The 26,039-nt window shown below is 28.6% G+C and overlaps 1 protein-coding gene across 1 annotated transcript in view; it reads left to right on the forward strand.

The window, feature by feature from the left end:
* The first annotated feature begins 1,307 nt into the window (after positions 1-1,307).
* The window catches only part of LOC129973416 (translation initiation factor IF-2-like), a 44,765-nt gene continuing 20,033 nt past the window's right edge, over positions 1,308-26,039 (forward strand). Inside the window, exons 1-11 of the mRNA XM_056087498.1 lie at positions 1,308-1,629; positions 2,680-3,089; positions 6,891-6,909; positions 8,331-8,401; positions 10,106-10,150; positions 14,718-14,801; positions 16,436-16,498; positions 17,838-17,948; positions 20,423-20,607; positions 21,794-21,865; positions 24,107-24,193. Of these exons, the coding sequence (XP_055943473.1) occupies positions 1,308-1,629; positions 2,680-3,089; positions 6,891-6,909; positions 8,331-8,401; positions 10,106-10,150; positions 14,718-14,801; positions 16,436-16,498; positions 17,838-17,948; positions 20,423-20,607; positions 21,794-21,865; positions 24,107-24,193 (1,469 nt within the window). The remainder of the gene's footprint in view (positions 1,630-2,679; positions 3,090-6,890; positions 6,910-8,330; positions 8,402-10,105; positions 10,151-14,717; positions 14,802-16,435; positions 16,499-17,837; positions 17,949-20,422; positions 20,608-21,793; positions 21,866-24,106; positions 24,194-26,039) is intronic.

The raw sequence follows: 26,039 nt of genomic DNA on the forward strand, positions 1-26,039 counted from the left end.
TAACCCCATGTTAGCGATTAATCGCCAAAGATCGCGCGCTAATAGATTCCTTGGTATTTAATGTTCAACACTGGCATGCAATTATTATACTAGCATCAAATAATATCCGAAATGCACAGTTAATGAGTTGATTTATAGCGTAATCTTTAAATAAAGATTCATATTGATACAAATATAAAAGAATGTGTTGATTAAACCAAAAAATTTTAAAAAAACATTTGTTGCAGCAAATGTTTACTATTAATATTATCCCAAATATCATTGATATTCGTCCCAAGATGAAGACGCTTCGTCATTACTGTTTCAAGAGTTTAGTGATACTATTGTTTCAGAATAAAAACTAATTGATTGTTATTAAAATCGGATATATTCTTTTATTTTATTGTTATATCGAGATGATGCAATATTTTATACTTACAGTACACTCCCGAGTATCCGGCTTAATGTGGAAAAAGAGAAGGCCGGATAACAAAAAAGAAATATATGCTGGATTTCTATGAACTCGTTTCTTTGTCCGCCAATACCAGAAGGCAAAGTTTTTATATCAAAACACGCTGTTATAATAAGCATTTTCCCACTTCTTCTTGAGCACTAAGCCCTCCATTTATCTCAAGCCACGTAGAATGTGAATGGTTTTTCTTACTTTTATTCCACTTGCACTATCTTTTGCAACACGCCCATTTTCAATTTCTGCCCGATTTTTTTACCAGTCCCCCACTGTACTTTCCCCAACCCCTAACTCAGAAGTTATATTTTTTGCTGTTACACCAGAGTCTAGTCGCTGTATAGAGCATAATTTCTCCTCCATAGTTACTACAACTTTTTTTCATTTATCACTCATTTCGAAATCTTCATTTTTGTACACTTAAAAAAAACATCAAGCATACTCCAAGAACAATTTACGAATACTGTACGTACTATGTAGTTGTAATCAAGGACAGCAGCAACAACTGAGATCTGTTACACACTGAAAAAGCAATGAACAGAACACTGTTCTTTTCCAGTCACAACTTATATTTTGCACACGACACGTAGGAGGATCTTAGCAGACGCTCGATTTCAATGCCTTGGTAATGTTGTCAATGCAACACCTTACCTACCATGTTTAATTATGATAAACGAAAACTAGACCGGATAGTCACGAACCGGATACTCGGGAGTATACTGTATATCATCCAGAAAAGTCTAAACATTTATCAATGTTACGTGGTGCATTTGATATGATAAAGAATTAACACTTCCATTCAATAGAATTTTTAATTCATTTTATGCAATTTGTTTACAGGCGACCTCTCCTCCCACCAGCTATGATTCAGAATTTCTACACTTTACCGGATCTTGTAGATCTTGCACTTAAAGTTCCAGAAATCGGATCTGTGAATTTCAATATACTGCATACAGTTTTACAAACTTTGATAGCCGAGTTACGGCTCCACAATGTGAGACCTTGGTGTCACATAGAGAATCCTATCTTGGCGAAATCAGCACTCACAAAAGCCAAACTTAAGGGAGAAACAATTGCCAAAGAATTCGGGGCTGAAGAATCTATCGGAACTGAAAGGCCTCCGCCTCAGACTCCGCAACCCGTTGCCAAGCAAAAGGTTGAAGAAACTCCATCAAAATCTGAAGGTAACTGGTTATACGTAAAACTGATGAGAGTTAAGGATATGGCAGTTTAATATTTTTGTATTTTTGATATTTTTTCTCTTTGTTCTGAATACATCCTTACATTCAAAAGGCAAGAAAAAAAATTTAAAGTTTAGGAATGTAATAATTTTTTTCTATTAGATTATGCTAAAATAGTATATTCATATAAAACCAGTAAACACAAATCATTATCTAATTGCAAACTCGAATATTTACAATTATTGCTATTATTCTTTAAAATTTCATTATAAATAAGAACTTATTTCTTTCATTATTTAATCATTAAAAATATAAAATGTGCAAAATGCGTAATCTTTATAAGAATAAATAAAACTGTGAGCTGAAATTCTATGAATATTGTAATATAGTACATAAATATTGTAGTTCTTCCCTGAACTTTCTCCTATTTTTAGAAATATGATGAGTTTTGGATTTCGTAGCACGGAGAACAACGGAAACTATGTCTTTTGAATGTCTTGTCTTTGTCCATTTGTGATGCAAATTCGCAATGTTTGGGTTACGATCATATACCAAATTTTATTTATCTAAGTAATTTTGTTTTTGAATTAATGCGTTCGCGTATACACACAAAAAAACCCCAGATTAACAGACGGATGATGGCATGACAATATTACACAAACATTTACCATTGGCATAAGCTGAAGTTTGAATGAGCTTTGAAACTTAAATAAAATTTGGCACTTATTTTTAGGGCCCGAGTCTTTACTTGAAAATGTTCAGATTACACCAAGATCACCAGACTCTATTATACATTAGGTGCCAAGATTTCGCCAAGTGGATGAATTTCTTTATTTACTTGGGGATTTTCAGATTACATCAAGATCACCAACGCCAAGTTATCAATCTATGCTGGCAACAATTTACATCTTTTTGGTGTGTGTGTGAGTGGGGGGGCGATTAATCGCCGAGGCATTAAAAATAACAACAAATTTCTATTCTTTCTCTCTTGTTTCTAAATCTCTTTCAATCTCAGTCATTATAAAACGCTTAACTGCCGCCTTTTATTGCCAGAGAAAATAGAAAAACAGACAGAAGAATCTGTTCTGCCCACCACCGATGAAGAAACAGTTTCTGAAGAAATCGAAAAACCGCCACAGACAGAAACAGCTAAAGAAGATCTCCCTGCCGAGGAATCTACTGAACAGAAGACATCTGAAGCACCTGAGGAGAAGGAACGTGAGGAACCAAAAAAAGAGCCGCCTGAGGAACATCCAGAACGAAAAGATGAGACACCAAAGAGTCGGAGGGAGGCAGCTGGATGGGATGATGTTTCACAAGAACTCAAAACACATCGGAAATCTCTGCACGTTGAAGAGGGAAGTAAAGCGAAGACTACGCAAGATCTTCGTCAAGTCAAAGATGCCTGGAGGTACACTCAGTTAGATACAAGAGTCACAGCAACGGAAGAAGGCATGATGCGAGTAAAGTCTGTTTAAATTTCTAGAGATAATTTAATCCTTCTTTTTTGTCTTCATTTGAAATTCTATAAATTAGTTTATGCCTTTTTAATTTACAACACTATTTTTTTTAGCACCAGTGTAAAGGTACTTTGCATCCCTCGGAGAAGATATATGAATATTCCTTCCTTACATGTTCGTTCTTATAATTTCAAATGCTTAGTAAAGGGTAAATTGATGAAAGATTTGAATTTTCCATCATTCGAGCAGTAAAGTGTTGGCAATCCTATTACAAAAAGACCATTTGACAATTGATAGCTTAGAGTTAGTAAAAATGGTGCTTTCGACGACAGAACAACGTGTTAACGCAAGATTTGAATTAAATAAGAAAAACAGTTTTTTTTCCCTTTAAATTGTTTTAATTTTAATAGCATTTGAATCATGAAGTACACAGAGTAGGGTTATGTATGGAACATAGGGAAAATTATCTCCACGGTTTCGCTGACACATATGCACTCTTTTGGCGAAATTCACCATCGTTGATGCTGCATTGAATTTCCTACTTCAATGCACGCGTGCTTGTGGACTTGTTGACATAGACTTTTGACTCCAAATAACTTCATAAAAAGAAATCCAATAGTGTTAAACCACACAATCAAGGGGGCTAATTCTCAAATTTCCGAACTGCAGACATTCATTATTCTTGAAATACTGTTCAATAATGAAAGCATTCTGTTCTATAGTGTAACTCTCCATTTTTACTAATCCTAAACAAACAAAAAAAAACGCAGTGATTTGCTACATATATTTAAATGTTAAGTTGAATTGCACTAATAATAAAATACATAATAGCAATTTCATTTGTTTAAATTTTTAAGTTGGCTGTTCGAAACAGAACTCTAAGTTTGCTCTCTGATATATTGCCAAGTAAACGGGGAGAGGACAGTTTCCGCGTTTAAATCAAAATTTATTAATCTGGATGAAAAATTTTAATCTTAAAAAGTTTTGGATATTAAAAATACCTTCAAAATGAGTTCTGAAAGATAATGATAGTTAAACTAGATCGGGAGTAAATTCTTAAAAAGTTTAAACTTTGAAAAATATTTTTCATTCTTTTTTTAAAATTTAAACAAAATTTTAAAAATTTCTCTAAAGTAGTTTTATATAAAATAAAATATCTGGTAAAAATTTCAAACGAATATTTGGATTATTTTTAGAAAAATTCGGTTTTGTTGAAAATATAAAAAAGCAGGACTGTCGGAAAAATATCAATACGTACTTTTTTATCAGTCAGAATTCGAGGACCGAAAAAAAATATCCAACTCTAAAAATGTTGATTTACGATTTCAAACGGCATTGATGATGGTTCAAACAGTATGATGGATTTTCAAAAGGAAAGTTACTAATAAAATTTGCATCTAATGTCCTGTTCTCAATCATCAAGTCTGAATTCATTTTCTGTAGACCTTCACGAGTCCTACTTATTAAAGCTTTTCACCACACTTTTAGGCATTTTTTTAATTTAGGCCTGCTCTGATTAAGCTATTAGTAACTTATTGTATAGGTCTTTTTAATACTTACATTTTTTTAATTTAAAAATTTGTAGGTATTAAAACGCACGTTTTAATACCTATTACCTTAGCGTTTTTTTAAAGTTAAATATTTATAAAACATTTTATTTTAAAAAAAGGACCCCATTCTATACAACTCAACAACTTAATCCAATAAAAAATTATGCATTTTCCCTATATTTTGGTATTTTTTATGATAATGCGTGGGGATTATAATAATTAAGACTAGTGATATGTGCAGCTCAGATAACTAGAACTATGTCAAATAATAGTAAAAATCAATGTGGGACTCACGTCCATGAAAGAAACGAAATGAAATTTCATATTCGTAAGATATGCTAGTAGAGGACTATTTTGAATATCTTTGCTAAAAATAAGGTATCGGTTACATCAGCTCCGCTGAGCTCGAATGGAACTTAGGTGACTGGGAAAATGATACTTGATCAGATGAGTTATAATTCCACTTGCTAAGAGATGGTACTAAGATTCAAATTTGGGGAGATACCAAGAGACCATGAACCCAAATTATCAACAAAGCAATGTGAAAGCTGGTGGAGATTGCTTTTTGGCATGGATTGAATATTCTGATAAAACTGAAGCAATCATTGACTGGAAATTATTATATTCTGTCACTTGAAGATCATTTGCAAACATTCCGGATTTGTGTACGTAACCATTAACAGAATTTGCAAGGACAGAGCCAAACTCGTTTGAGATTGGTTTTGAGACACATTCTGGAAAATTCCAGCAAATTCTTTTTCCAACTATGAATACTATCGAACATATATATTGGATATGATAAAAAAAATTAAAAGCTATGCACAAAGTCCTGAAGCCATAAGAGTTTCGCAACTATAGTGGTTTGTTGAGGCAACATGGTTGAATATTTTTTCAAGAGACTTCTGACAACTTGTAGAATCAATGCCACACTGAGTTGCTGCATTTAAAAAAACATGTAATAAAAAACTAAGCATCCGCATGTTAAATAATAGAAACAAATAATTTCATAACTCATAATTTTATACAATTATGTAAAAGAATGCGAGAAAAATTTTATAAATAAAAAAAGCACTAAAGAATTTGTTAAAATTGTACAATAATTGCTGATATGTTGAGTTTAATTATCATGCCAAGCTATAGAAATATATACTCAGGGTGCATTTTATGACAAGTTGGTAAAGATATTTCATGAGAAAGCTTGATTAGAGATTGGATGAGAGAAAATAGTTTTGAGTATATTAGAGAATGGATTTTTATTGGAACTTTATTGGAGATATGTTCTTCAAATTGCAGTATTAATACATTTTTTATTTCTCATATGTTTCTTCCTTCCGTTTCAGCTTACAGATATCATAGATATGATAACGGATAAAATAAGAAAATCAGTAAGTTGAGCCTTTTTTGTTTTATTTTTGTTAAAAAAACAAATGTTTTGATCGAATATTTTAAGAAATTCTGCAATTTTAATATAAACAAGAATTTCGCCTTTTTTCATCATAACTCAACTATTCAGCATTTAGTTTATTGTGAAATTGAATGAGATAAAAAAGTGATATTAAAAGAAAAATCATTTTTTATGTGTGTATTTTTAATTTTTTTTTAATTGATTTTTGTTTCAGGACATTATTTATTTTTACAATATTGATTAGGAGTATATTTTAATTAACTTTATAAATATCATTTTCATTTGTTTTATTTTTAATTTATAGTGCATAATTTATAAAATGAGGAATAGTTTCTGGAGGAAAAAAAAACCCCATAGAAATATCTAAAAATGATTCATTTCTTATGATTAAAATTCTTTATCGTTAAGTGCTTATGCTCTCAGAAGAAATGCATTAAAACTAAAGACTTATTAACTATCTCTCAATAATATTACAGAAATATAAAACATAAAAATAATATTATTTAATAATTTGCTGTTTGCAATTAAAAAAAGTAAAACAAATCAGAATCAGTGACGTTCTTAGCTTATTATTGAATTGAATTTTTTTATGATTCGAAAGTCCAAAGCGAGCTTGAATAAAAGAAGCTATTTCATAATATATTGTTCTAAACTACTCAGTTTTTCTCCTGAAGAGTGGGAAAGAACAAATTAATATAAAATTAACCTATAATTTATGATCTTAATTTAACTATTGACATATAACATATAAGCCATGCATTGCAAACTTTTTAACCTAGAAACTAAGCAAAAAAAGTTTTTAATTTCAAACTGAAATTTTTATCTATAAAATTTTGATTTATATTTCAGGAAGCAAGAAGAAGACCAGGTAGGTTATTTTTTAAAAAACAATGTTACTTGTTGCACTACATACTATTATTTATATATAGGACAAGAGGAGCAGATGACAATGAAGTTTCTTTAAATTAAAACAATTTAATTTACGGTAAAAAGTCATAAATTCAAACATTTGCAAAAGTGTGATTATTTAATTAAGAAAACCGCAGTAAAGTATGAATTGTAATTGTGTAAAAATGAATCGCAGATTCATCAAATTTCCCCCTGTTCAGCAACCTAGAACAAATCTGGAACTGGACTCCAGCGTAGTTGCCTGACTTTTACAGTCTGGAGAAGTGAAGGGTCGAACTTTCTGTAAATTTCTTTGAGTCTCCAAAATGTGTCTTCGACAAACCTCGAGATTTCACATTTTCTAAACAAGCATTTCGTGCCAGATTTGATAGCCAAATGAAAACAGCCACATCAATATTGTGGTGTAACCTCATGAGTACAAAACGGGATGCTTAAAAATTACTTCAACGTAATATTTCTTCAAAAAGATGTTGAACAAGCATGAATTAATAAGCAGAAAATGTGATGCTTGAAAATTATCTCAAAGCTTTCTGCTTTCTCTGAAAAAAGATGCTCAAATTTAAAATACCGATTGAAAAATTTATCGTATACTTTCTTATGAACAAATCTTATTAGATGTATTTATAATTTTTGATATCGTTTCTTTAAACAACGGAAATGGAATTTTCAATTTATACAATAGATGAACAAATACTAATTTAGTAAAAATTAAAATCGGGAAACTTTCTGCAATAAATAGAACATCATAGATGGTCATCTCAAAAACAATCACTGCTTTCCACTTCATAGCAGAACACACATACATTATAGATTTAATCACACGAATTTTTTTTAATCAAAAGAAGTTTTCTTTTTTAAATAAATTTTAATATGAGTTAATAATGCTAAATTTCAAGCGTTATCATCATGTATTGTGATAATCTTTTAATAAAAATTAAAGAAAAATAATAATTTTTTTTGTAGTTGCAAGCTGACGTAGAAAAGTACTTGAGTTAGAATGTAAAAGTCAGTAAATAAGCTTTTTTTCTATCAAAATCGAATTGCATGTTTTTTTATCTTTCAAATTTCACATATTATTTAATACCCTGAAAATTATTGTAGCATATTTAAAACCATAGAAATGAAAATTTTCTTTATTTTGTTTTTTATCCATTTTATGCTTAGATTTCAAATTTATCCTCCTATTATCCTCCTTCTCCTTACATAACCATTAATCATTCAATTAAATCATTATTTTAATTTTAAAAATAAATACAAGCTGACACTTAATAAGTCATGCAAAATATTTATCCATAAATAATTTGGTTATAACAGGATAACCCAAAATATGTTTTATCAAATAAGATAACTTTCTACTCTTATATTCTGTAAAACTTAAAGATAATAATTTGTTTTCTGTGAAAACAACAGGAGGCATTACGGCCGAAGATTTCGAAAACTTAGAAGATAGGGTAAGGTAAAATTGTTTTCAAATTCTCTTTTCTTCTTTTATTTCATTTGCTTACTAATTACATTCTGAAGGGTAAAATAAAATACTCCATCCTTAGGATTCATCATGAACAGAAGAATTTAAAAAAATATATAAATTCTTTGGGAAGGAATACTAATTCTTACATTTTAAAAAATAAATTATTATTTAATGAATTTGTAATTTCTGATATAGGGAACAAAAATCACTCAAACTGAATTTTTCATTAATGAATAATTCATTTCAAATTAATATTTCATTTCAACTGAATTTTTCATTTCGTTTCATGAATAATTATCTTATAAAAGATTAATCTTGTATGTTTTTAAAGTTATCTAAGAAAAAAAGTTTGGCTTACAACAATTTTATTTCCACGATAATTATTTTGATCAGATTTTAAAATATCGTCTGATATTCCTAAATTTTCTCATTACGTTTATTTACAAAATTGCGTTTATAAATGAAGAAGATTAAATGGCTACGTTTTTCCTTTCATGTTTTCATATTTTTGAACAATGTAAAAGTACGTAATTCATGCATCTAAAGGTAATAATTCCTTTTTGTCTCACGAAATAATGAAAGCGGTGACTCATTTCGAAAGAATGCACGGCAAAAATCAATATCTGGAGCAATTGCCTTCTTGAATGCATGCGAAGAAAAGTGAGAAAACTTCAGCATAGCAACAATTCTCTGAAGCGCTTGCGGAATTTAGCAATTTTAAGAGATGCAAAATTAAATTAATTATGCGATAGAATTCAAACTTGCAGATTCTTCTTATCTCCTTTCCATACGAATTAAGCTCTTTTAGATTAATAAATGTATGACTTGAATTAAAATGGGAATTCTTTCGCTGAAGGCGTTACTTTTTTAATTAATTTCTAACACAATGACTTGTTGAAATTTTCCATGTATATGGTACCAATTCTACTGGCTTGTATGAATGAACATTTTTTTTCGTTTTGCCATGAAATAAAGACATAGAACCCTGAAACGTAATATTCTATTTCCCATAAAACTGAAATAAATTGAAGAATTAATTTTAGATTTTACTATAAGACAGAATAAATTTTAGAATGGTAAATTGTATCTTGAATTTTTATTTGGAAATACAAATATTAATATTTCAACTTTTTTGATCCTACATAAATAATGAATTTAAGTATACATTTTACAAGGCATTTTTTTTCTTTTTCAACAGAGAATGAAAAAAAAAAGACAATAGAAATATGGATAAGTAGAAAATGATTCATGCTAAAATATTACAATAATTATGAATTAAATGATGAAAATTCTCATCATTTAACTCACAAAGTATTATTTTAAGAACTGTTCACAACAAAGAAAGGTAGGATATCATAAAAATCCCCACTTTTTTCACCACATTTTTTTAAATAAAATTACATTTCTTAGAATAAAATAAAACAGGAATCGGGCTTCTGAAAAATAAAATTCACTTGAATACCAATTCCAAGAAGGAATATAAAACACTTTTTATATCATTTTAAAAAGTACTGATTTACAAGAATATCTATGAAAATAGCAATGTAACAAATAAAACTCAAAGGATAGGCTCACATTACGTTCATGGGTTTTTAAAAATGTAATTCTAAAATTATGTAGCTATTTTATCAAATACTGCATTTATTTATAAGTTATAGACAATTGTAAATAAAAATTTTTTCAACAGGTTGAAGAATTAGAAGACGCTCGGGTAGTATTTGACGAAGATCATGTGAGTAATTATTTACGTTAGTAGCTTTGTAATTAGTTATTTACTGTTAGTTATGCTGTTTCTATTAAATGAACAAACAGTGGCAATATTAAGCGCAGCTAATATTTTCACACTAATATTTGATAAGTGGAGTTTTACTGAATACGCGATGCGATTATCCTATGTTGTAGAAATTAAATTTAATAAAAATAATAGTTTCTCGTAGTTATTTCTTCACTTATTACAGTTATATTCATTCATTATTTTTTCTGTTATTTAGTTATTATCAGTTATTTATATTAACAAAAATATTATAAAATATATTTTGGGATGCAACTACTTAGCTATTATTAATGTTCTTGGCATTTACTTTTTCATTTAAAAATTAAGGAAAAACTTTGATTTATTATGTGGTGGCCTATAAGTTACTACAAAGAATAATTTTATGCGTATGCATCAAGAAAATTTCCTGATAATTTTCAGGCATCAAAAAGCATAAAAAGATACAAAAGAACGCTAAAGGAACTTAATAAACTGAGTAATTAACATAGGCCTCAAGGTGGATTGAAAAAAGTTCGTCAGATGATGGGAGTTTTAAATATTTTTGATATTTTTAACCTTAGTTCTTCAAAACATAATCGAAAGAATAACGAAGTTCATTCCACGACTTTTGTTTAAATTCAAAGATTAATTTTCTTGGATATCTAAAAATAGAATGCACTAAATGAAAAGTCTATCCTGACTACTGTTTACTGTTATTGTTCAATGTTTTATTTTCTGTTTGTTGCCATGAATAACTAGTTAATGTTCTCTAATCATTTAAATAGAACCACTTAAGTGAAACCCATTGGGGTTTGAAAGAAAGAGTTTAATTTCAGTTAGAAGCGTGATTACGCAGAATTGCTATCTTTCTATATAGCGTATCGTATAACTGGACAGTTGTAGAGAGACTTTTCAGAGTATTGAAGCAAGCATTAAAAAGAAGAAAAAAATTTTAATGGAACATAATGTCGCAAACCAAGTTGAGAGAGGGAAAAAGCATGCAGACTCTGAGTCCAAGAGGCATTATTAGCACAAGTAAGAGTTAGCACAAAAGGCATTATTAGCACAAATAGTAATAAGGTTGTCCACTGACGATGGATAACCCTATGCCGGAGTACCGTAGAAATCTTAATAGATGTTTAGAGTCAAGCATAAGGGCAAGAAGCTTCAATGAATATTTCTGCTCCGTACTAGGTTCTCGAACGCCTGAATGGAACTGTGTACCTCATTTCACTGCAAAACGCCGTCTTGAAAATTGTTGCGAATTATCAGATTCATACATGATGGTGTACATTTTTCCCGTGAGGAACGTAATCACTTCGATGATACATACGAAGGAAGTAGACTGGAAGCGTGGGGCCCATTACTTGGCCTTCGCGTTCGCCTTTTAAATCCGTGTAATTTTTCACTATAGGGCCACCTTAAATCAGTCGTTCATACGACGCTATGAACACAATAGAGAATCTCACAGCTCAAACTGTCTTCACTGTGGCAGACATCAAAAGTACACCTGTTAACATCGAAAATATCGAATGCATCTGAAAATCATCTTTACGTCGTTGTAGATTATGCAATGATTTTAGTGGCCGCCAATTCCAACAACATTTGTAATAATCAATCAAACAAATGCTTTTGTAGATTACTATTTCACTTTTTGTGGTTTCCACTTCAATGCGCTTTCCTCAATTTTTCACCTTCTCAATGGTGGTTTGCTATACCATGTTCAATCGCAAATCTTTTCCTGTTGAGGCCTACTAACAGCCCTCTAAATTTGTCAGTACAATTATAAAACACCCTGTATTTTAAACATGATATTATTCATAAACTATATCACTAAACAACAAAATCTGCTCCGAATTACAGAGGTCTCTGTATAATCCATTAGTAATAAGTATTTCCCCCCCCTCAATTTCTTTATTTACTCCCACAAAATAGAAAGTTTTCTGTTTTTCGCCTAATATAGTGAAGAAAACATACTAAATATTTTAAAGAGCTTCTCTACCTATACACCAATAGAGTCTGGCCCAATTCGACGCTAATTATCAGTTTTAATGTAAAGATAATATAGCATTCATACGTTTATATTAACACATTTTTCATTTATTGATTTTACATACTCGAAAATACAGAAATTCAAGCCAATTGTAGATTTTTTTTTCTAAAATTTTATTCACAGTGATGATTCAGATGATGAAAATACGTATAAAATGTTATTTATCTGATTTAAGACATTACTAAGTAATTTTATTCACATATTTAAAGATAGATAGACTTTCTCAGATTTCTTCCAGATTTTAATGGATAACTTCGGATCACTTGCTAAATTTCATTTCTCAAACTTGCTTAATCAGCAATTTGCATTTAATGCGTTCTCAAAGATACAGACATGATTTTAAAAATTTGTTTTTTATTAAAGAAGCCTAAATTTTATCATCAATATATTGAGATCTAAATTTTTTGATTTTCATAATATCTTCTCTCTCTCTCTCTCTCTCTCTCTCTGTGTGTGTGTGTGTGTGTGTGTGTGTGTGTGTGTGTGTGTGTGTGTGTGTGTGTGTGTGTGTGTGTGTGTGTGTGTGTGTGTGTGTGTGTGTGTGTATTTTGCATATGAAAAATTTAAAAAATTTTTAATTTATGTAATAATTTAATTTCATAATTATAAAGCATACATCTATGCGTATCTTTCTGCAGAAGAGTGAAATTTTAGATGAACTGAGTAATGTTGTACACTCATTTCCTTCAAATTGAAAATGCTAAATCATGTATTATTGCTCCATAACATGCAAGAGAAGCAAACTACATGAGATATTTCACGTAATACCGAGCGATAAACAAGAAATCTTAATCTTTATGGCATTGACCTAAAACCGTGCCGTGACAATGTGCCATTGTTAGTTGTCTTTCCAGGAGAGGAAGATGAGAAATGACTGTTATCGCAGTGAAAAGTCACAAATATATAAAAGAAGGTCAATTTCTTGAATGAGAGTGGATAATGTGAAGTTTTATAACATTAATTGAGAATCTACTTTATAAACAATGACAATCCACATTTCTGTTTAATTAATAATTGAAACAGAAGTGAAGCACGTAAAGTGTACTTCTAAATGTTTTTGGTTCACAAAAAGAACTCTTTGAACTAAAACTATTTTAGATATAGAATTTCATTCCATGAGATAATGCAGGCAGAACCGATTATGTTCTGTTTTATTAATCGAATTAAGTACATAAGAATCGTATTCGATATTTTGCTGAACGTAATATTATGCGATTACTATTCATATTGCCATCTAATATCTTAAAAATAATAATGTAACTCAAGTTCTGATGTGCACATTTTGTGGATGATGATGTGATTAAAGCTGTGGTGAACTCTTTATAACTTGAATTGTCATATCTTATATTATTATACTATTTGTTTTATCCTCCAAATTTTTTTATTTAGAAAAGAAATTAAATTTTGCTTTTGAAATTGAGAAAAGCAATGAGTTTTTTTTTCTTTCTAAAAAGCTTTTTATAATTTCTTTAATTCTATCTGTATAATTAATAAAGATGCATAAATCCATTTGTTTTATCATTACCAAATGGCTCTTCTCATAGGAAATCATTAGTATATTCATCATTTTATTAGTAGTATTCCTTGCTATGAAATGCAGTATCGGTTGAAAAACTTTTATTGGAAACTCATAGAAACGCTTCATAATTCATTGAGTTATAAAGTTCACTATTTTAAATAAGCAAGAGTGTTTTAAAAAAGAAATTGCTCTTTGACTGATTTATCTTCCCCATGAAATTAATTGAAATAATCTAAAATGGTCTGAACATTCAAAGGTTCATAACTCGGTTTGGTTTCAAAAAATGGTATCTTGTTTAAAATGTTGGTGTTCTAAAAATATTAACAAGACGGAGAGTGACAAGACTATACGAAAGATTTCATAACTTTTTAGCTTTCCATTATTTGAGTTAAACAGTATAAAATACAAGTTTTTGCCTCATTTAAAACATTAGCATTTGTTATTTCTAACGGTTTAGAAATTAGTATTGGCTATCCACTATAATGTTAAAACGAATTACATTTGCTTGCTTTAATTTTAGTAATGTTTTTTTTTCATGAAAACAACATTACTTTTTTCATTTTTTTTTTCAGTTTAACTTAAACAAAAATTAAATTTTTGTTTATTTCAAATGAATAATAACATATTTATTAAATGAATTTACTTCTGGTTTAACGAAAAAACTGTGAAAAGAGAGTTCAAAAGATCATTGTAAACTTATTGTTTCAATATTTAATCAAAATAAGTGTTTTTAAATATTTTTAATTATTTATATATAGCATGAAAAATAAACAAATTTTTCTTGAAGCAATCTGACATCAGAGTAATAAAAAATATTTGTATTCAAAATATGCTTGAGCGGATGTAATTTTTTTAAAGAAGTAATTAAAAAATAATATTTCAATTGTTTAAAATATACACATCATAGTGATCTTAAGTCATCTTTCTTTTAAATATTTAATTTGAAAAATGCATAAGTTATTTTTTCTTTTTAGTTGAAACTCAGTGATGTTGACAAAACGCAGAAAGTGATGGTAGAAGAATTCGAAGAAATTAAGGCCCTAGGAGGCGAAATTAAAGTAAGATCAAAGCAATGCCGCTGTACTTACCATTTCGTAATTCCTTTTTTAGTTTTAAAAATTAGACAGTCTTAATATTCAGAATAATTAGCAATTTAACTTATATTACTTTTCTAACTAATTGTTTAAAGCAACTTACTTATTGTTTGTTACTTGTTGATTATTTATTTAATATTAAATAACTAATTGATTACTACTCATTAGTTACTAACATTTTTATCTATGAGCTAAGTATAACTAATTATATATTCTCTAAACTAAAATAATTTCTCCCTTCTTCCAAATAATCTTTAAATTATTATTAAGTAAAATCCCAAAATAACCTATGAAAACAGATACTTAATATTAAGCAAGAAAATAGCTCAATAAAATAGATGATACTACTGTAGCATTAAAAAGAATATATTTTCCTCAAGAAGGAGTCTTGAGTAGCCCTTAGCAATAACTAAATGTTACGATAATCATTTAATTAGTTTACGATGAAGAAGTCTACAAGCTGGATACTAGACAAGGATGCTTTATTTCCAGAAAAACATGAAGCACATGTTACATTACAAAAACAGCAACTGCACAAATGACCAACACAAACGCAAATGGTAAATTGTTAATTAAACAACCTCAAAAGCATAATAATGTTTGGCGCATCCTCTCTCAGATAAAAAAGAATTCATTTGACTGACACACAATGGCTTCTCGGGTTTATATAGGTCCGCAAACAGAGCATTGAATTTCCTAGAAGAATTCACAGACTTCAGTTCCTAATAATAATAGAGCCAAAATTCTTTTATTTTATAAAGCCCTTTTTTTATCACTTAGATCGGTTTTAATTATATCACTTTTGATTCCAAATATAGCGAAGGGCAAAAAAAAAAACAGTATTTTGTTTTGGTGCCATTTATTCTTGTTACTTCAATGGTCTTCTTGTTACTTACAAAACAGTCTTCTAAATTGCAAATGGGTTTTATTTTCTTCGAACAAATGAAATGAATGGATACAATGAAGTCTTTGGCAATTTTCAATAAAATGTTTACTATTCAATTAATTAATAGGCATATAATAAAAACTAAGTGGCTAGTCACAGAAATATTTTATCTATATAAAAAATTGATTTCAAGTATTTTATAACATTCGGAAGAAATAAGCATTAAGCAAAATTGAACAAAATCTGTCAAAATTGCAAGATGAAAGCATGAAAAATTTTACTTTTATTTTTAAAAAAAAAGCGTCATATAGTTATTTTGATTTTTATGCACTACTCATCTAAAGTCACAGATATTAACATTTTTTTTTCTAAAAAATAAAAAAATATTGATTTCTTAGGAAAAGTCTATAAATAACATATCTTTTTCGAGAAATTGCGGAAATAGTGGCCAAAATTCATGATTTGGTCTTTTTTTTTATTTTGTTTTACTGATTCATTAACTAATGAAATGTTCGTTCTTGAATTATATTACCCATCATTATATTACCCGATTTAAAAGAAATGCTGCATCCTGTGACCATCAGCAAATGCAAATTTCGAATGGTATATCACTTATGAGAATTCAAACAATGAAAAAAAATCTATTTTTTAAACTTTAAATACATTTATTTATCAGTATTTGACATCCATTTTTTTTCTTTATTTTTCGCAGGAAATGAAAGTTGAGATAGCTGCAAAAGCTGACATGCAGGAAATGGTGGAAGCTCTCGCTTTGGTGAGATTTTTACTCATTTTAATCTATTACATGCTACCATGCAGGGTCTCTGAGTTAACAAAATGAGTTTTTACAAAAAAGAATTTTATTTATTGCATGTGCATTAAAAGAAATACAGATTTCTCTAAATATTTTATATAACTTTTGTAACAGATTTTGTTTTGTTTTTTTAAACTGAATCAAGATTTCCCTGTCACCAAGAAACACTAAAATTGTCCTGGGCGACTCAGCAATTCCTCGCGCTGAGCGCCTGGTGTTGCTTCACCAGGATGATGATGATACAAATAATAATAAGCATGATGTTGCAAAAGTACTCTGAGCATGACTCATTTAGGAAAAATTTACAAATTTTTTTACCGTTTGAGTTGCAAATTAAACATATTTTTTTCAAAACAAATAATTTATTCTGAACGGAACACAAATATTTTTTATTGTGATGAAGGATTTGGAATAACCAAAGGCAATTATAATCAGTCTTTACAATCACAATAAAATATTAACATCAAGAAAAGTTGTAGTTATGTAATCACATAAAAAAATAAGTAAATATCAAGAATTCATAAACCAAAGTGTTTGAGACATTGTCAAGTGGAAATTAAGTATTTAGATTAGCTATATTAACGCTCCATTTTAAAGCAACACTTGGGCTATTTTGGGACGGACCTCGTTACTTTGATCCGCTGCTAGACGACGAGGTTGATAACTAAGCTGACACTCCGTTTCTAAACTTCTGCACCATATTAATGGGCGGGGGGGGGGAGAGTATGGCCCTGATGGAGTTAATTTGCACCAGACACGCATACACTGCAGCTCTTAGGTGGAGTAGGTATAATACCATTCAATACATTGATGTTCAAGGGTTGGCTTCTGAAGGTTTTTTATTATTATTCTTTAACCGAAATACAAAAGTATGTTAATATCCCTGGAAAGTCTTCCAAAAAGACAACTTTTCATCCATATATAAGAGCTTAACTAAACTGTTACCTTGGGTATCTAAAAAAAATTATAGGGATTAAGATTGGTAAAGATTATGGAGTCGATTTAACTAATAAAAGATATCACACTTCTTTCCTTTTAAATTATCTTCACTCCTTACTAAATATATAGAAGCATTAAAATTATCACGCTAATTTTGTTTATAATATTTTGTATTTTGTGCCTGATTCTTAAAAACTGCGCCACTTAATCACTTGTTATTCGAAATGGATTTTTCTTATATATGTTTGGGTCTCATATACTGAAACTTTTGCAGATATAGAAATGACAACCTTCCTTAATTGCGCTTTGTGGCAATTTTTAATTAAAAATGTGCCTCTTGATATTTTTCTTAATAATTCAGAAAGGAGATTTGGAACTCGTAAACACCAAAGTAGACCAAACAGAGTTTGAAACCGCTATCGAAGAGCTAGGAGAGGCCATAGGACTGCTTGGGATCAAATTTCAAAAGAAGGTAAATATCCTGTTCTTTGCTATCTTCAAATAAAATCTAATAAAATAATTATATCGAGTTAAGAAAAACTGGAAAAATAACTTACATTAATTTAAATCTTATAGTTATTTAGATATTTGTATTTTAAACTATAGAATTAAATTGCAAACTAAAATTTTTTAGGAAGGTTTATTAACAAAAATTACAAGAATAATAAACAAATGCTTTTAATTTTAATTCGAAATTCTAAAACAAAAACAAAACGGCTACTATTCTAGTATTTCATAGACTGCAAGCTATTTTGGTTATAACAATAAATATTTTTCATTCACATGCCATTTTATTAAAAACCAAAAAATAATTTAAATAAGTACTGTATTTTTTTCGGTATTTTATCTTTATTGTCTTAGCTACTTAAAAAATTAAATATTAAATATTGCCATGACCTTAAGATTTGATATGATGCTAGTAAATTATTAACGGAATTATTTATTTTCATGCAGCTTGCCTAATTAAACTACTTACTACTAAAAATCTTATACTTTGGAAATAAGCTTAATTCATTTTAATTTTATTGTCTAAAATTTTACATCAACTTTGATAATTAAAGTTTGAATAGAAAGTAAAGGATATTTAAAACACATTTTTAATGAATAAAAAATATGCAATTTAACAATTTAAAATTCAATTTTGATTACACACAATTCAAATAATGCTTATAATATTTTTAATTTAAAAAATCTAAACGTAAAATGATTGAATTGAATTTTGGCCCCAACTTTTCTTAATTAATTAAGCAGAATGTCATATTTAAGCCATCAGCAAATAAACTTAGCAATTTAAGATGAAATTTAGCTAGATTATTAGGAATTTTAAGAATCAATTAAAAAAAATATTACCTTAAGAGAATAATAATATAGAAAATATATTTCATAAGATAGTCAATCTAACGATATAATTTTTAAACAATGAAAATTTTTTTAATTTAACCTCTTAGGTGTATTAATTTATTAAGTCTCAGCATTAGATGGCATATTCTAATAGGGATATATATTATTAATTAAATCGACATAAGAACGTAAGATAAACTTCAAAAGCGTATTGATCTCCATGCGAATTTTGTCAATTAAATTAGTTCCTACTGATATTTAACTTTAGGTTTGAATATCAAAAATTCAATTATTCAATGCACAAGTTAGACAAGTCTTTGTATGAAAAGATATTAATAAATGCTCATAAAAAAAATGTTGCATTTACAAAATCAAAAAGATTTCAACTGCTCTTGATGTAATTTGTTGTGAATTTCTCCCTATTGAGTATATTTATGTCTTGGTCTATCAGATCATAGTAAGTGTGCAGTAAACATTCTTGCATAGGAAATGGTTCCTGCAAGCAACGTTCAATGAATAGCCTATATGGCGCATACAAAAGCAATGTTAAATATAACTTTTTTGTAAATAAAATATAACGTTGAACATTAAGGCATAAACATGCTCAAGTGAGAAAGTTCAAGATTTTATCAACCCTTTTGGGCCAGGATTCGCAAAACCAACGAATAGATTCTCGTGTCTTCTCAAGTTGAGATAGAATGCGTAGGAGACATACTGTCGTTTCAACGATTTTGATGATTCTATGTATATCTCTTAAACGAAAGGATTTATAAATTTAACAGGAAGATATATAAAGAAATGTCATCTTGCGTCAGCTTGTGAAGTATTTTTTAGTATATACACAGCATATTGTCTTATCTATTATGTAATGTTCCGATGTATGCCATCTAGTATTCACGTAATACATATCCTCGTCTCTATCAAGTTTACAAATAATTACCTATAACAGTCGCCTTTCTAGGTATAACTTCCTGTATACAAAATTCTTCATTCCTGTCTGTTGGGCCTTCATGTTGAGTTTGGGCATGGTCTTCCGAAACATTCTTTGTGATCATACAATATAGCTTCAAAGCTGACCTATTTCTTGCAAGAAAAAGAAGATTCTCAATAATTTCTAATATTAAGCTAAATAACAAGTTTATAGATGCTTAATCAATGACATTGCTGGAATTTATTTTCACTTGAAATCGCATATTGTTATTTTAATTCTGCTCATGCGGCATATTTTTATAGCAAATTTATGATGGACAGTTCGACACTATAGCCAAACTTCGAAGAGTCCTTTCTTTCCAACAAAAGGTTTAACAAATGATTAACTGGCGGCGACTCTTCACCGGAATTAGTAGGATATTAATTTTCCACATTTCAGACTATTCTAATAGTCATATTTTTACCTAGAAGTCTTCTATGGATTTACACAAATTTTAAAAATAGAGAAGTAAAGAAAAAAAATATAGATTCAAAATCGACTCTGAAAGGACTTAATTCAAATCTATGAAATATTTATAATTATTCAGTAATTAAGTTAATTTTCCTTTTTGAGGCAAGAGAAGGTTGTTAGTAGATATCTCATGTATTGTCGTATAACAATACATTTCTTTTTAGAACGAAGAGTGGGAGGAACGTGCTGCTGACGTCTGGCGAGCCTTGGACGGCAAGATGTCACGAGACATCTTCGATGAGGCTGTTCTCAAGATCAATTCACGTCTCACAGCCCTCCTGTACGGTCTCAAGAAGATCAAGAAGGTGGTGGAAAACCTGCTCTATCCCGATGCCAGTGGAGTCACCAGGTAACACCGAAGTTAAATTTTGTCTACAAAGCCTAAAATTAATCCAGAACATTTTCACTGGTGGGCCCATTGCTACAGATAGTTTTAAGACGCTGATAAGAAAACTTAAAAGATAATGATAAAAAAAAACAGTAACTTCATAAAATAATAAAAAAACAGTAAAGTCATTTGATCACTTTCAATGTAGTTTCCAAAATTGTACTCGTAACATCCCAGAGAAAATTATTACTTCGAAAAACTTTGTCTCAGAATATGGAACATTCTTGATCAATTTTTAACTCTTAAGAGGTTTATTATAGAGAAAAAAAATTGACTCGATAAAAAAAATAATTAATAAAAATTTACTTTGAGTAGATTATGCTGAAATAAGCAAAAATATTTACAATCAATTGATGACAAAATTAATAAAAATACTTTTAATGGATTATATTGAAATAAGCAAAAGCATTTATAAGCATTAAATGCTTAAGTTTATTAATAAAGCAAAAATGTCACCTGTTTTCCCATTGAAGCATTTTGGGTTTTTATAATTTTAAAAACTCAAATGATAGGATAATATACACATTTAAGATATAAATACAATGCACACAACAAGAATTAAAATGAAATGATACTTCCTGATGCATATTTGATTATTTGGTATCTTTGTAGCTTATTTGTCAAGAAACATGTTTTATGAAAACTTTTGAAATTGTATAGATAAGCATTTTTCTTAACAAAAGAAAATATTTACGTTCCTTTTTAACTCACTATTATTTTTTTTAAAAAAATGTACTTTAATGGCTTCTGAGTAATTTTGCGTAAACTTGTTTTTTAAAAAAACTAACCAAATATATTTTGTTTTTGTAGATGTCTTCTTTGCAGACGACCAGCTGGAATTTCGGGGCAGTAAGTTCAATTTTTTAAGACATATTCAAAAATATTTTTAATTTCCTGTTAGCAGATTTTGCAGATTTTGAAACCAAAAACTATCCAACTCAACATTTCAAATACTAAGATATTATTTTTAAAATAAAAATAAAATCGCTTTTATTTGCAATTCTAAAAAATATATCTATAAGTAAAGATAGTTGCATGTTTCAATATTTTGCAATCCATAATTTGAAGTGAATTTTTAGTTAATCTATTTTTTAATTCTAATTTAATCTTTAATTTCTAATTTAATGCTTAAAATTCTATGTTTCAGCGAATGCATTGATCCTAAACAGATGTATAAAGGACCTGGAAACATTTCCGATGAATCGGATGATAAAGAAAGGTAACTATTCTTTGAATCCTTTCATTATAGATCAGATCTCTTGGAAGAATTTTGATAAAAATCCGTTCTTTATAATTAAAAACAGATTTTTATTAATTATAGACAAACTCCGTCATTGGTTAATCGCCATTGGTTAAATTTTTTGTTTCCCAATGCATAGCTCTAAATTATCCATACAAAAACCAACATAAAAAATCTTGCTGTTGCTGCCTTAATAAATTTATGTCATTTAAAGAAGTTATTTTTTTTAATGTTTAAAACCAAAGAAAGTGAAGATGATGGATTTTAGTAGTGAACATGTGTAGATAAAATATTTAGAAAAAATGTTTCTGAATATATTTCTAAAAAGGGAAAGAAAAAAGTTGTTTCTTTATTTATTTTTATAGAGCTGTAATTTTTACTAGAAGTATAAGTTGGGCTTCATTACTAATTATATAAGAAATGAAAAAACTAACCACTTTTACAAGCAATAAAAAAATGAAGAGACAATTTTTTTTAATAATAGTAAAAACGAAAATAAAAAGATCAAAATATACTTTTAAAAATTGTATCTGAATTTTATTTGAATGAATCTCTTGCCACGCACAAAACCAGTGTTATTAATGAACAGGTTTATTTACACAATGCAAAAGCAAGCACTCACTCTCAAGCTTTAAATAAAAATTTAAAAAGTAGAGCTTAACACTACGCACATGTATATATATATGGCACGAAAACAGTTGGATCTATCTAAGCAGAAAATTCTTTACACTGTTGCCAGTAAAATTTACAAATGCTTATAATTTATGATAGGTTAAATTAAGCAACATAGATTTTGATTCTATAGGATTTAAACTCATAACTTCAGAGTTGATGAAAGAATTTTATTATTTATACTAAATTCAGCTATATAGTTATTATTGTTTTATATAGATGTTTTCTTTGATTTTTTGATTTTTTTTCAACTTATTATAATAAAAAGAATTAGTTTTGAACCCCCACCCCCAAATAGAGTGGGAATAATACTGATTCATAGAATAAATCTTCTTTTTTTTTTAATTTTATGGTGGTTTAAAAATTGTTTTCTTAGTTTATGAAATTTCTGTCTTCAAACATAAAAATTATGCTTCCAAAAAAAAAGCTAGACAAAATGTCAAGAGAAAAACTATTTGGGAAGAGTTCAGGAGATGGGGAAGGAGAATAATCATACAAATAAAAAAAAAATCTTCGGCTGTATAAGACAAAATCAGAAGCAATTTTCAAATCACGGTATAATATGAAATTACAGGGAATTATTTAAAGAAGTGGATGCTAGAATACACACATTTTGCTTTTCCATATGTGAAAAATATAAAGAAAAAGTATTGTAGTCATAATTTCATTATCGACAAAATTCAAATTATGCTGCATTATCGGTATCGGTTCATTCAAATTGCAGTAATGTTCTAATTTTAGATAAAATTCCACAAAAGAAAATATCTTTCTATTCTTAAGTGTTTAAGGAATGTGATAATCCAAAAATCCAACGTAATTACATAGATGAAGCTTCGCTTAGACTTTATGCTCTACCAGTGAAAAACTATACCAAATTTTAAACCAAATTCGCTAAAGGGCTAACTATTTATCAATCTAATTATTTCTAAATATATGAACACAGTAACATAAAAGCATTAGGAAATAGATAGATCAATTTTGATATTTCGTTTCGAATCCAGAATTATTTATAAGTATATTTCTGTACCACGGCATCAGTTCTAAAGCGGCAAGGTCTGGCACCAATATTTAGCTACTGTTTACTCTACTGCTTCGTGCAACAATATGACGAATCGACGACTGGTGCCATGTTAACAGACTTCATCCAGTTATTGCTGTCTTCCATATTTAGGACTTCTTAGTTGCGATGTTGTCTTATAATTTGGCAATAACTGGTTCCAATATTTTCTGTTGAGAATGACTACTGTCATTGCTGATGGAAAAAAACCTGTATACCTTCATAAAATTTTGGCTCCAATAAAGTAAAGGAAAAATTTACGAAAAACATATACGTTTCTCTTAACAGCATTGCGAAATTAAAACAGTCGTATTGTGCAGGAATATGAGAAAAATGTACCAGTTGATTTTATTTCAAATATAATTGTTTCATAAGGTTTAATCAATTACAGTATCTTTCTCCATCATCAGTGAGCTTAAATGCAATCGAACTAAAAAGTAATTGAAATTTCACTTCTCTTTTTAATTTGCCAATATTTCACAATTTTTCAGCTTTCTCAGGAATGTTAGTGATGCCTATGCTAAACTGCCCACACATGACGAACCTCCATTCTGCGCAAGTCCAGACACAATCATCAGGTATGAACTATTCAATACTAATTTTGCTCAGTTAGCATGAAGATTCAAATTAAATTTATTGCATTCAATGTCTGCTACAGAGAAAATTATCTTTATTAATTTTAAATATGTTGTGGATATAATACTAGAAGCATCACAGTTTCTGCATAATTATTAGTTCGCTTTCTAATACGACTAGAAAATCTTTATGCTATTTTTCACAATGACTTCTGAAAATATTACAGTACAAAAATGAATTTTATATTATTTTAAGGTCAATTAATTAATAGATATGTTTCTCAAAAAGTTATGAAATCTTACTTTTTATACAATCATCTGGTACTATTCCTATTTAGTAAACTATTCTTGGTACTGTAGCATCTTAAATAAAGAAAATTCTGTTCTTCTGCGATTAAAAGTGTTTACTTTATAAAATATTAGAAATTGTTGTTTTAAAAAATTTTTTACATATGAATTGAGACTATGCGAGAAATTTTAAGATTAAATTTCTCGCTGCAAATTGAAATTAATCATTGTCGTTTAATTTTCATAAGTATTCCTTAAAAAAAATTGAATGAGAACCTTGTTTAGGTTAAACAGGTATAATTCAATCAATTTTAATCATAAAACATTTTATACATAATATACATTTTATACACTTATAACAAATGAATTTTTTTAACCGGCTGTTTTAGAATGCCTACAGTGTTTTATTAAATACGATTTTTAAGATCGGGGTATCGGGGTATGAAAAGTTAGAATTCATTACTTTTTCAGAAATTTATCGATGTACTCAAACAACATAAAATATAATTCTTTCCCTCGTTTAAAGCACTTATATATATATATATATATATATATATATATATATATATATATATATATATATATATATATATATATATATATATCCTTAATGATTTAGAAATTAGCTATTCGGCCACTATAAGAGCAGATATTCTTTATGTGAATAATAAAACTGAGGTTATTGAAACTAGTCATCTCAGGCGACCAGCTGATTCGTCGGTTATAGTTGATTTCAGATGAATCCATTAAATATAACTTCATGTTTAACATTAAAATCATGTTATTTTAATTTTATCACATAAGTTCTATTTCTTGCGTACATGAACTTTTCTAATTAATATAGTCTCTTAATACATAATTTTATTAAAAACATAAATTTACGATTTATGAATCTTCTAAATTTCGCAATGTTGTAACTTCATTTATTTATTTGTCTTGCAAACTACACACATATTAAACAAACTTCTTTTTTGATCAGCTTTCTACAATGAAAGGAGATCATGCTATTAAATTTTTGATGAAACATTGAATACCAGAGCAGCAATGTAATCTATTGTATGAAATTTGGCAAAAAAATATGTTTTAATTGCTAAATTTCAGAAACAAATCACACAATTATCAAATTGCTATCATTAAAAAAACAATTTTTTTTATTTTAAAATGGTGTAAAATTTCTTTTTGTGCAATAATATTTTCGGAATTTATCACGTAAAAATGCCAAAAATCAACTTAATTTTAATTAATTAAAATTGCACAAAGAAATTGCTCTAAATTGAACATTCCTACCTATCAAAACACATACATATGTGTGTATGAAATCTACATACAGATTGCCCGCACATATACACACACTTTCATTTTTATTATTGATGGAGGAATGAACACGTAAAAAAAATTTCTCGAATAATCATGAAATGATGTGTATTTGTGTTGACGTATATTCATGTAATGTTGACATGACAACTATAATCAAGCAAATTTCATCACTATTCTCAAACTAATCAAATAATTTTAACATTTTTGACATCATATATTTGAAAAATATTCATCAGTTGTGTGG

This window comes from Argiope bruennichi, chromosome 1 (assembly GCF_947563725.1).
Source record: "Argiope bruennichi chromosome 1, qqArgBrue1.1, whole genome shotgun sequence".
Lineage (NCBI taxonomy): Eukaryota > Metazoa > Arthropoda > Arachnida > Araneae > Araneidae > Argiope > Argiope bruennichi.